Source organism: Stegodyphus dumicola, chromosome 3 (genome assembly GCF_044657685.1).
Source record: "Stegodyphus dumicola isolate Sdum_Otavi_A_Nest chromosome 3, ASM4465768v1".
NCBI classification, from domain to species: domain Eukaryota; kingdom Metazoa; phylum Arthropoda; class Arachnida; order Araneae; family Eresidae; genus Stegodyphus; species Stegodyphus dumicola.
The window spans coordinates 233,870,929-233,883,319 of record NC_140770.1 but is presented as its reverse complement, the minus strand read 5'-3'; the positions used below and the strand labels follow the sequence as shown (position 1 = coordinate 233,883,319).

The following is a 12,391-nucleotide window of genomic DNA, read 5'->3' as shown; positions in this document are numbered from 1 at the left end:
TCAAATTCTTGGGCAACAGATGTCAATTTTCCCAAGGCTAATTTTGCTAATATTATCAACATTAGAGTTACTGAAAAACCTATTTCCTGCAGCGGGCTTCCAGATTTTACGAACAACCAATACTACTTGTCGTTTTTTTTCAGACAGAAACCAAGGAGTATCATACAGTAAAGATCAGCTCATATTTCAATAGATACTGTAGGTTTTAATTAATCACTACCTTTCTGCTTTACCTGTTCATTTCACTAGTATGTGTCAAATTCTCATAAATCTTCTATTACAGTCAAATTCTGTTCAACAATGGTTGATTCACTATTTAACATTTTTATTACCAAAAATTAAGTTTATTGAGCAAAACTGTAGCCATAAACTCTGAATATAGGTAACTTTAATAGCTATGTTTTGGTTTTACACATTCGGTAAACATCACTTCATCTGGTTTAATGGTATTATGGAATTTGAATAGGCATTCCATATAATAGTTATTTTAAAGATATGCACATTTTAAAGAAAGTGAATGTATTACCTATATCAAACACACTATTAATATTGAAAAAAGAGAATACATATTATAATATCTGGAAAAAGCAAATTTATAAGTGTAAATTCTAACATAGCACCGTTTTGTTCCATGTTTTTAAATGATTAAATGAAAGCAATTTGAAGAATGTAAAGTGGTGATGGCCAGCCAAATAATTTATTCAGTCAAAAGTCGTTAATCCGGACACGTCGGGACTTCGGCGATTCCGGATTATAGATCATCAGTTTAAATCTGGTAAGATGGCATGCAGAAATTACAAAATTAAAAATATGAAACCGTAATTTATGAAATAAAGAACAATTATGATCTAAAGGGTATCAAAATTTACAAAAAGAAAAAGCTTAATATTTATTTGTTTACTTTATTAAACATTTCTTTCAATGTAAGTTGCTTCGTTTCATGTGATAATACTTTCTCTTTAATTCTATTAAACAGACATAATTTCTTGTTTAGTTACAAAGTTCCGCTGTTCAAGTCCTATAATTGCTGTGTTGAGAATACCGACTAATTTGTCAATCGAAATGTTTTCGTTTTCAGTAACCTGTGGGTCACTTTCTTCACTATCGGAAGCGAATTATAATGACGAGGAACTTGATTTAAATCATATCAAAGACGGAGTTCATCGAGATGAAATACTACACTTAGTAAGGAATTATAAGCCAAATAAAATAAAAACATCTGCCCTGAAGATAAGGATAGTGCTGACAGATCAACTTCCAAACTGCGGTGTGAAATTGATAAACAGATTTCGGATTTCAAAACATACTTTCGCTTTGTAGATACAAATTACATATTAGTAAATATATATCGGAAATTTTATTTGACATAATCGAAAGTTCAAGCTTACTTTTATGAAATTGCTCTAACAGTCTGCAAAAAATAATAAGCCGGATCCAATTCGAAGATTAAGGAACAACGCAATCTGCAACATTAACTGAATTAAATAATTTTTGCTTAGATTATACCGTCCGTTTCACATTAAACGCGCATGCGCAAAAACATATTCGCAGCCGTAAAGGTCTTACGTGCACTCGTAAACGCCTGTGCGCATGCGTGAAAGCGACGCATGCGCAGAAAGTTTGTAGCTTTGAGGTCCGGATTATAGATCATTCCGGATTATGGGTGTCCGAATTAACGACTTTTGACTGTACCTCCCTTTTTACAGACAGATGGAGGGCTTTCAAGCATAATAATCAGTAGCCCAAATGCTACTTCTTATAAAAGTGATAGGCTAATACAAGAGTGTGGCATACATTGTAAGCATACATCCAAAGTGTAGCAAGAATATTTCTTATGACAAACAAGGATATGTAATAAAACTGCTCAACATCACTTCAGCACAGCCACCACCTGAATAACTCTCTCAGTAAATAAAATTCTGCAATACAGAATATTAACTTCTATTTGGAGTTCTGAAAGCAATAATTTTTTTTCAAAACTAATTTATTCCCAGTTGTTTAATCATCATAACTAATGTTTTAAAAAAGTATTAGTTTTTGTCCAATGAAAAAACAATTGTTTAATTAAGAAAAAAAGCTAGCACACACACACACACACACAAAAAAAAAAAAAAAAAAAAAAAAGGTTTAATAAAAGTCATCATTTACTGTAAGATATAGAGAAAGATACTCTAAATGACTGCAGAAAATAAATGTATTTTTTGAATCAATAAAATGTTATTAAGCAAACTAACAAAATTTTGACATTTATATGGTCTATGGTGAAAAAATTCTATGAAAACTTCCTTATGATTTATCCATGGTAGCACAGGCACTTCATGAAATGTAAAAATGTGCATTTCATATTAGCATTTATGATAATACAAATATGCATAAGGGTATCTATTCTTTCAAGCAATAATGTTCATGTAAAATACTGAATTTAAGTCTGGATGATTTAAAGATAATTTGAAACCAAGAATCAAATTTAAAATTTAATCAGTCTAACGAATGGGTAACAAATTTTTACGAATTAAAAGGAATTGGTTTCAGGAATTTTATGCATTCTGTAACTGGAAAGGTCTAACAAATTTACCTTAAAATCTTACTACAAACAGAAAAAATAAAATCACTTCAACTACAGCGAACATTATGTATTTATATATATATATATTTATACAGTGACCATTATGTATTTATACAAATTATAAAAAATTATAAGTCATATTCAAAAATAATTACCTATTATTACTTGCATCAATTAGATGAATGAAAAAATATCGAACAGGAACTGTAAAATTTGCATTTAATCCATGGCCATATACTTTACTATTTTTTAAAGATATTTTAGTGTTATATGTGTGTACATTTTCAGCAGCCGAGTCAATTGAGTAAACGAGGAAGAAGTTCACTGTGACACATAATACTGCAAAAACACAGTACCAGTAAATTTTGCACAAATGAATACACAAACGCGAATGAAAAGCAAGCTGCATTATGAGTTATAAAAGAGTACGAAGCAAGCAAATACATAAAAATGCAATCAGGAAACGAGGACTCTTATTCCTCACATAGCAAACTATATTTAAACTGAAATAATTCATTTCTATAAATATAAACAACCGGTTTATCTCTCAACATAACCTCTGACCCCACTTTCGCTTCGCCGTCATTTGATTGCACATCACGTCTTTCTGCAAGTTGGTAGCATTGAAGAAAGCGAAAGCTAATAGACAGACAGACAAAGTAGACAGATGTCTTGTTTTGCACCCGCTAAGTCTTTCTGCACCGATAAGCGAAAATTCAAGCATAGGTGCGAAGGAAAGGTATATAGAAAGGGGGGCAATTTCGTATTTGAGGAGAGTAAAAAGGAACTTCGTACATTTTGTACGAGTTCAAAAGGCCAGAAAGAAAAGATGGGACAAAATAAAATTTAAAATAAATGGCCCAAAAATAATAGAGGGGAGAAAAAAAAAGGGCTTATAGAAAGAAAAGGAAAAGAAGTAGAAAATACCTTAAAATACGATTGTGTCCATGAGTGTAGTTAAGGAGTTCATATGCAAAAATTCATGTCTTTAAGAAGCAAACTTTAGCTAAGTTAAAAAATAAACAAATAAATAAATGAATTCCTACATGGTAATGTGTAAGCCCTTATCTTGAGACCTAACTAGAAAAGACATATATCATCACAGAGATGTACAGTCGGCCACAAAAGTATTCGAACACCGGTACCCATTCAGAAAATTTACTTTTCCGTTGAGAAACAAAATTGTCTCCAGAGTCTATCTTGGTTCGATAGACAAAAAAAAAAAAAAAAAAAAAAAAAAAAAAAAGGATGGCTCATGTCCAAAATTGGCTAGGTGCATGAAACAAAATACAACATGACCTATCTGGGTGAGATGGGAAACAAAATGGCTGCTCACGTAATCCATTATTGCGCTCATAGAAAACGCAAAGTGTGGCTGCGGCACATCTCGGTTCGCGAAGAGTGAAAACCCAAAACGGTCTGCAGTGTCTATCTTTGTTGAATGAGAAAACAAAAGGATGGCTCATGTCCAGTTTATTTAGGTGTGGGAAAAAATATAGCGTGACCTATCTGGATGAGATGTCTCCAGCGATCCAGAATAGACTTTTTCCCCATCTGCAATAGATGACATCTATAAACAATTCCATTGAAATCTCCTCGAAATATAAGAAACAGCTAGCTCGTGAAATTGTAAGGTATTCCAAAAGAATTCCACTTCTTGAAGAAGGAAAAACATCCTAGATGCAGATGAGGTAGAGAGAGAAAAAGCATGTTGCACCATGGAGAGCCCGCACGGTTCTTACCAGAAAACGTGGAATGCTTTTATAGAAAAGAGTTGAAAGTGAAAGTAAAAGCCGATTGGAAATTTACCAGGTTACCGACTGTGAAAAAATTTTCAGAGCTCAGAAAAAAAATTCTGAAATGTAAAAAAAAAAAAAAAAAAAAAAAAAAAAAAAAAAAAAAAAAACTTTTTGTTAATTTTTATCATGTCTTCTAGACATGATAAAAATTAACCCTACCCCCCTTTTGTGTGGGAATGTTGTCTCACTGTTTCTAAAAATAGACCATGACTCATTCTAGGAATTATATGTTTTAAAAAGGATGAGTTTAAAGTTTATAAGATAAGATAAGTTTTTAAAAAGGATATGTTTTAAAAAGTCTTTGGGTTTCTCCATTCCAAAGTAAACAAAGTGAAGACATCAAATTAATAGAAAAAAAAGGAAGAGTTTTTTTTTTTTTTTTTTTTTATAGCTCTGGAAATATTTTTCCAATTCAACAGCCAAGAAATATTTCCAGCCAATACAATTTCATTTTTACTTTCACTTTCAATTCATTTCTTATATCTATAAGAACATTTCATTTTTCTGTTCAGATCAGTGTGGGTTGTTCAAGATGCAGCAACTCTACTCCATCCCACAACCAGGAAAAAAAGGTGTTCTTTCATGAGATCTTCTTTTGGCTTTCGAAAACAATGATGACATGATGATTGTAATACATTTCGGTTCTCATGTCCCATGCTTGAACTCAGAATTATTTCCAGAACTCTGAAAATTTTTCCTAGTCAGCTCGATAACCCAGCTTTCGTATATTTATTTTTTAAGCCACTCGAGTTTCGACTTCCCATCCGTGTGTGCTGTGCATTCAACCTGGAGACACATTCCCTGAGCTCTAAGAAAATGTTTCCCAGCCCACTCAATCCCTGAAATGGATTAAAAATAAATTCTTTCATATATTTTTAAAGCTTAAGCGTGTTAGTTCTCATGGAAAGAGCCTTTTTTTCCCCTGAGCTCTAAGAAAATGTTTCCCAGTCCACTCAATCGCTGAAATGGATTAAAAATAAATTCTTTCATACAATTTTAAATCTCAAGCGTGTTAGCTGTCATGGAAAGGGCCTTTTTTCCCCTGAGCTCTAAGAAAATGTTTCCCAGCAGACTCAATCGCTGAAATGGATTAAAAATAAATTCATTCATACATTTTTAAACCTCAAGAGTGTTAGCTGTCATGGAAAGGGCCTTTTTTTTCTCCAGCCCACTCAATCGCTGAAATGGATTTAAAATAACTTCTTTCATACATTTTTAAAGCTCAAGCGTGTTAGCTGTCATAGAGCTGCAGATGAGGTAGAGAGAGAACAAGCATGTTGCACCATGGAGAGCCCACACGGTTCTGAACAGAAAGCGTGGAATACTTTTATAGAAAAGAGTTGAAAGTGAAAGTAAAAGCCGATTGGAAAGTTTTCACTTGGTTGCCGACTGGGAAAAAATTTTCAGAGCTCAGAAAAAAAAATCTGAGATGTAAAAAAAAAAAAAAAAAAAAAACTTTTTGTTAATTTTTATCATGTCTTCTAGACATGATAAAAATTAACCCTACCCCCCTTTTGTGTGAGAATATTTTCTCCCTGTTTCTAAAAATAGACCATGACTCATTCTAGGACATTCGAAAGTAAACAAAGTGAAGACATCAAATTAATAAAAAAAAAAGAAAGAAATTTTTTTTTTTTTTTTTTTTTTTTAGCTTTGGAAATATTTTTCCCAATCAACAGCCAAGAAATATTTCCAGCCAATTCAATTTCATTTTTACTTTCACTTTCAATTCATTTCTTATATCTATAAAAACATTTCATGTTTCTGTTCAGATCAGTGTGGGTTGTTCAAGATGCAACATCTCTACTCCATCCCACAACCACGAAAAAAAGATGTTCTTTCATGAGGAATTTTTTGGCTTTCAAAAACAATGATGACATGATGATTGTAATACATTTGTGTTCTCATGTCCCATGATTGAAATCAGAATTATTTCCAGAACTCTGAGAATTTTTCCTAGTCAGCTCGATGAACCAAATTTCGTATATTTATTTTTTAAACCACTCGGATTTCGACTTCCCATCCGTGTGTGCTGTGCATTCAACCTGGAGACACATTCCCTGAGCTCTAAGAAAATGTTTCCCAGCCCACTCAATCGCTGAAATGGATTAAAAACAAATTGTTTCATACATTTTTAAAGCTCAAGCGTGTTAGCTGTCATGGAAAGAACCTTTTTTTCCCTGAGGTCTAAGAAAATGTTTCCCAGCAGACTCAGTCGCTGAAATGGATTAAAAATAAATTCGTTCCTATATTTTTAAAGCTCAAGCATGTTAGCTCTCATGAAAAGGGCCTTTTTTTTCCCCAGCCCACTCAATAGCTGAAATGAATTAAAAACAAATTCTTTCATATATTTTTAAACCTCAAGAGTGTTAGCTGTCATAGAAAGAGCTTTTTTTTCGCCTGAGCTCTAAGAAAATGTTTCCCAGTGGACTCAATCGCTGAAATGGATTAAAAACAAATTCTTTCATACATTTTTAAAGCTCAAGCGTGTTAGCTGTCATGGAAAGGGCCTTTTTTTTCCCCAGCCCACTCAATCGCTGAAATGGATTAAAAATAACTTCTTTCATACATTTTTAAAGCTCAAGGGTGTTAGCTGTCATAGAAACTGAAATTTATGTCATGGTTTGTGTCTCACACGTCGTCAACGGTATGGTTTTAGGTGAAAATTGAAAACCCGGTATGAAAAATCTCTTTAAGTTCACTTTAGAAGAAGCTGTGGGATAGAGAGATTTCGTCATGAAAAAATGTCTTTCAATGTCTTTCAATGTCAGTCATGGGAAAATGTCTTTCAATGTCCGTCATGGAAAAATGTCTTTCAATATCATGACATCTATTTTCAAATAGGATTGAAGGATTTTTCTTAAACTATGTTGAAATCTTGATCCATCCAAATTACAGATGGGAAATTCTGATCCATGGATGGATCATCCAATTTCGCTAGAACCTGATAAACGGTTGCTGATGAAATCCAAACGAAAACCCTAGCTTTTCAAACAGGAAACATTTTCCCCTAAACGTATTAATGATTTCTATTCTGTGAGACATTAAAAAGTGGAAAGTAACTTGTGTTCACAGAAGCTCTTTCTATAAGAGTGGTCCTAGGTCCAGATGAGATAGAGAAAGAGAAAAAGCATGCTGCACCTTGGATAGCCCGCACGGTTCTGAATAGAAAACGTGGAATACTTTTATAGAAAAGCGATGAAAGTGAAAGTAAAAGCCAAATCGTCTTGGCTGTAGAATTTTCACTTGGTTGCCGACTGGGAAAAATTTTTCAAAGCTCAGAAAAAAAAAATTTGAGATGTAAAAAAAAAAAAAATCTTTTTGTTAATTTTTATCATGTCTTCTAGACATGATAAAAATTAACCCTACCCCCCTTTTGTGTGGGAATGTTGTCTCCCTGTTTCTAAAAATAGACCATGACTCATTCTAGGAATTATATGTTTTAGAAAGGATGAGTCATAGTCTTTGGGTTTCTCCATTCCAAAGTAAATAAAGTGAAGACATCAATTTAATAGAAAAAAAGAAAGAGTTTTTTTTTTCAGCTTTGGAAATATTTTTCCCATTCAACAGCCAAGAAATATTTTCAGCCAATACAATTTCATTTTTACTTTCACTTTCAGTTCATTTCTTATATCTATAAAAACATTTCATATTTCTGTTCAGATCAGTGTGGGTTGTTCAAGATGCAGCAACTCTACTCCATCCCACAACCAGGAAAAAAAGATGTTCTTTCATGAGGAATTATTTTGGCTTTCGAGAACAATGATGACATGATGATTGTAATACATTTCTGTTCTCATGTCCCATGCTTGAACTCAGAACTATTTCCAGAGCTCTGAGAATTTTTCCTAGTCCACTCGATGACCCAAATTTCGTATATTTATTTAAGCTACTCAAGTTTCGACTACCCATCCGTGTGTGCTGTGCATTCAACCGGGACACACATTCCCTGAGCTCTAAGAAAATTTTCCGAGCCCACTCAATCGCTGAAATGGATTTAAAATAAATTGTTTCATACATTTTTAAAGCTCAAGAGTGTTAGGTGTCATGGAAAGAGCCTTTTTTTCCCTGAGCTCTAAGAAAATGTTTCCCAGCCCCCTCAATCGCTGAAATGGATTAAAAATAAATTCTTTCATACATTTTTAAAGCTCAAGAGTGTTAGGTATCATGGAAAGAGCTTTTTCTTTCCACAACCCACTCAATCGCTGAAATGGATTAAAAACAAATTCTTTGATACATTTTTAAAGCTCAAGCGTGTTAGCTGTCATAGAAAGGGCCTTTTTTTCCACAGCCCACTCAGTCGTTGAAATGGATTAAAAATAAATTCTTTCATACATCTTTAAAGCTCAAGCGTGTTAGCTGTCATGGAAAGAGCCTTTTTTATCCCAGCCCACTCAATCGCTGAAATGGATTAAAAATAAATTCTTTCATACATGTTTAAAGCTCAAGCGTGTTAGCTCTCATGGAAAGTGAAATTTATGTCACGGTTTGTGTGTCACACGTCGTCAACGGTATGATTTGAGGTGAAAATTGAAAACCCGGTATAAAAAATCTCTTTAACTTCACTTTAGAAGAAGGTGTGGGATAGAGAGATTTCGTCATGGGAAAATGTCTTTCAATGTCTTTCAATGTCCGTCATGGGAAAATGTCTTTCAATATCATGTCATCTCCTTTCAAATAGGATTGAAGGATTTTTCTTAAACTATGTTGAAATCTTGATGCATAAAAACCACGGATGGGAAATTCTGATTTATGGATGGATCATCCAATTTCGCTAGACCCTGATAAACGGTTGCTGATGAAATCCAAACGAGGGGTCCTACCTTCTCCAATGGGAAACATTTTCCCCTAAAAGGAGAAATGATTTCTATTCTGTGAGACGTCAAAAATTGGAAAAAAGCTTGTGTTCAGAGAAGCTCTTTCTAGAAGAGTGGTCCTGGGTCCAGATGCAGTAGAGAGAGAAAAAGCATGCTGCACCTTGGACAGCCCGCACAGTTCTGAACAGAAAACGTAGAATACTTTTATAGAAAAGTGTTGAAAGTGAAAGTAAAAGGCCAATCGTCTTGGCTGTAGAATTTTCACTTGGTTGCCGACTGGGAAAAATTTTTCAAAGCTCAGAAAAAAAAAATTTGAGATGAAAAAAAAAAAAACCTTTTTGTTAATTTTTATCATGTCTTCTAGACATGATAAAAATTAACCCTACCCCCCTTTTGTGTGGGAATGTTGTCTCACTGTTTCTAAAAATAGACCATGTATACCAATATACTACAAACGGACTTGAACGCCTGTTCTCAGTATGTAGCTATACAAATTTGAAGGTAAAATTAAAAAAAAGACATCTTTTTGCGGAAAAGGGAGTAAATTTGTATAGGAATATACTACAAACGGAATTTAAGGCCTGTTTTCAGTATATAGCTATACAAATTGGAAGGTAAAAAAAAATAAAAAAAAAGACATCTTTTTTTTCGGGGGGGGGGAAGGCAGTGAATTTGTATAGGAATAAACTACAAACGGACTTTAAAGCCTGTTTTCAGCATATAGCTATACAAATTGGAAGGTAAAAAAAATAAAAAAAAGACATCTTTTTTTTTTCGGGAAATTAAGTGAATTTGTATAGGAATATACTACAAACTGACTTTAAAGCCTGTTTTCAGCATATAGCTATACAAATTGGAAGGTAAAAAAATAAAAAAAAGACATCTTTTTTTTTTCGGGAAATTAAGTGAATTTGTATAGGAATATACTACAAACTGACTTTAGTGCCTGTTTTCAGTATATAGCTATACAAATTGGAAGGTAAAAAAAAAATAAAAAAATAAAAAAAAGACATCTTTTTTTTTCGGGAAATTAAGTGAATTTGTATAGGAATATACTACAAACTGACTTTAATGCCTGTTTTCAGTATATAGCTATACAAATTGGAAGGTAAAAAAAAATAAAAAAAGATATCTTTTTTGGGGAAAAGGAGTGAATTTGTATAGAAATATACTACAAGAACATCAAGAAAAGAACATCATGGGTCCAAGAATTGAAAGTAAAAGTCCAAAAACGAAATGTTAACGACTGGGAAAAAATTTTCAAAGCTGAAAAAAGATTTAAAAAAAAAAAAAAAACTTCCTTTTTCTTTCTTAATTTGATGTCTTCATTCTTTTGACCTTGTAGAAATAAAAAAAGTGAAGACATCAAATTAAGAAAGAAAAAAGGAAGGTGTTTTTTTTTTTTTTTTTTTTTAATGTGTTAAAGAAGAACTCGTTAACTAGAAGCAACTCGTTAATGTATTTAAACCACTCGCGTTTCAGTTTCACATCAGTCTGTGCTGTGCACTCAACGTGGATACACGCTTCTCTCTCTCCTGGGAAGAGCTTCCGTGAAGGTATGTGAACATTTTTTTCTTACTCTTTTGTATTTCATAGACTACAAATATTTATTGAGTCACCCATTTTATAGAAATGTATTCTTATTTCCTTTCAATACTTTGAGGTAGGGTAATATTTTTCCCTGTGCTACTGTTTTTGCTTTTCAAGGCTAGAAATATTTTACTCAATAGCTGTTTTTATAGAAAACATGCTATTATTTCGTATACTGATATATTTTGTGAAACTTTAACAAATCCTTTTCAACAAAGCAAGATCATGTGATCCACAGCTGGCTAGACACGTCAGTGTAATCGGATCACGATTGTTCCATCCTATACTGATATATTTTGTGAAACGTTAACAAATTCCTTTCAAGAAGCCAAGATCTCGTGATCCACAGCTGGCTAGACACGTCAGTGTAATTGGATCACGATTGTTCCATCCTATACTGATATATTTTGTGAAACTTTAACAAATTCCTTTCAAGAAGCCAAGATCTCGTGATCCACAGCTGGCTAGACCCGTCAGTGTAATTGGATCACGATTGTTCCATCCTATACTGATATATTTTGGGAAACTTTAACAAATTCCTTTCAAGAAGCCAAGATCTCGTGATCCACAGCTGGCTAGACACGTCAGTGTAATTGGATCACGATTGTTCCATCCTATACTGATATATTTTGTGAAACTTTAACAAATTCCTTTCAAGAAGCCAAGATCTCGTGATCCACAGCTGGCTAGACTCGTCAGTGTAATTGGATCACGATTGTTCCATCCTATACTGATATATTTTGTGAAACTTTAACAAATTCCTTTCAAGAAGCCAAGATCTCGTGATCCACAGCTGGCTAGACCCGTCAGTGTAATTGGATCACGATTGTTCCATCCTATACTGATATATTTTGTGAAACTTTAACAAATTCCTTTCAAGAAGCCAAGATCTCGTGATCCACAGCTGGCTAGACTCGTCAGTGTAATTGGATCACGATTGTTCCATCCTATACTGATATATTTTGTGAAACTTTAACAAATTCCTTTCAAGAAGCCAAGATCTCGTGATCCACAGCTGACTCCATTAGTCAGGAAAAACGGATCACGATTTTATCAATCGTATACTGATATATTTTGTGAAACTTTAACAAATCCCTTTCAAGAAGCCAAGATCTCGTGATCCACAGCTGACTCCATTAGTCAGGAAAAACGGATCACGATTTTATCAATCGTATACTGATATATTTTGTGAAACTTTAACAAATCCCTTTCAACAGGGCAATATCTCGTGATCCATAGCTGGCTAGAGCAGTCAGGATCAATGGATCACGATGGTTCCCTCGTATACTGATATATTTTGTGAAACTTTAACAAGGCAAGATCTCGTGATCCACAGTTGGCTAGACTAGTCAGGATTAACGGATCACGATTTTATCAATTGTATACTGATATATTTTGTGAAACTTCTTTAACAAATCCTTTTCAAGAAGGCAAGATCTCGTGATCCACAGCTGGCTAGAGCAGTCAGTATAATCGGATCACGACTGTTCCCTCGTATACTGATATATTTTGTGAAATTTTAACAAATGACTTTCAAGAAGGCAAGATCTCGTGATCCAGAACTGACTAGACCCGTCAGAATTATCGGATCACGATTGTTCCATTGTATACTGATATAT

At 33.5% G+C, this 12,391-nt stretch overlaps 1 protein-coding gene across 2 annotated transcripts in view; it reads right to left on the bottom strand.

The window, feature by feature from the left end:
- Nucleotides 1–3,168, bottom strand: part of LOC118205523 (protein O-glucosyltransferase 2-like) — a 77,183-nt gene extending 74,015 nt beyond the window's left edge. For both annotated transcript variants that reach the window (XM_085813913.1, XM_085813914.1), the window contains exon 1: nucleotides 2,722–3,168. In XM_085813913.1, the coding sequence (XP_085670039.1) occupies nucleotides 2,722–2,975 (254 nt within the window). In that variant the 5' untranslated portion in view covers nucleotides 2,976–3,168. The remainder of the gene's footprint in view (nucleotides 1–2,721) is intronic.
- Between the last annotated feature and the right edge of the window lie 9,223 nt (nucleotides 3,169–12,391).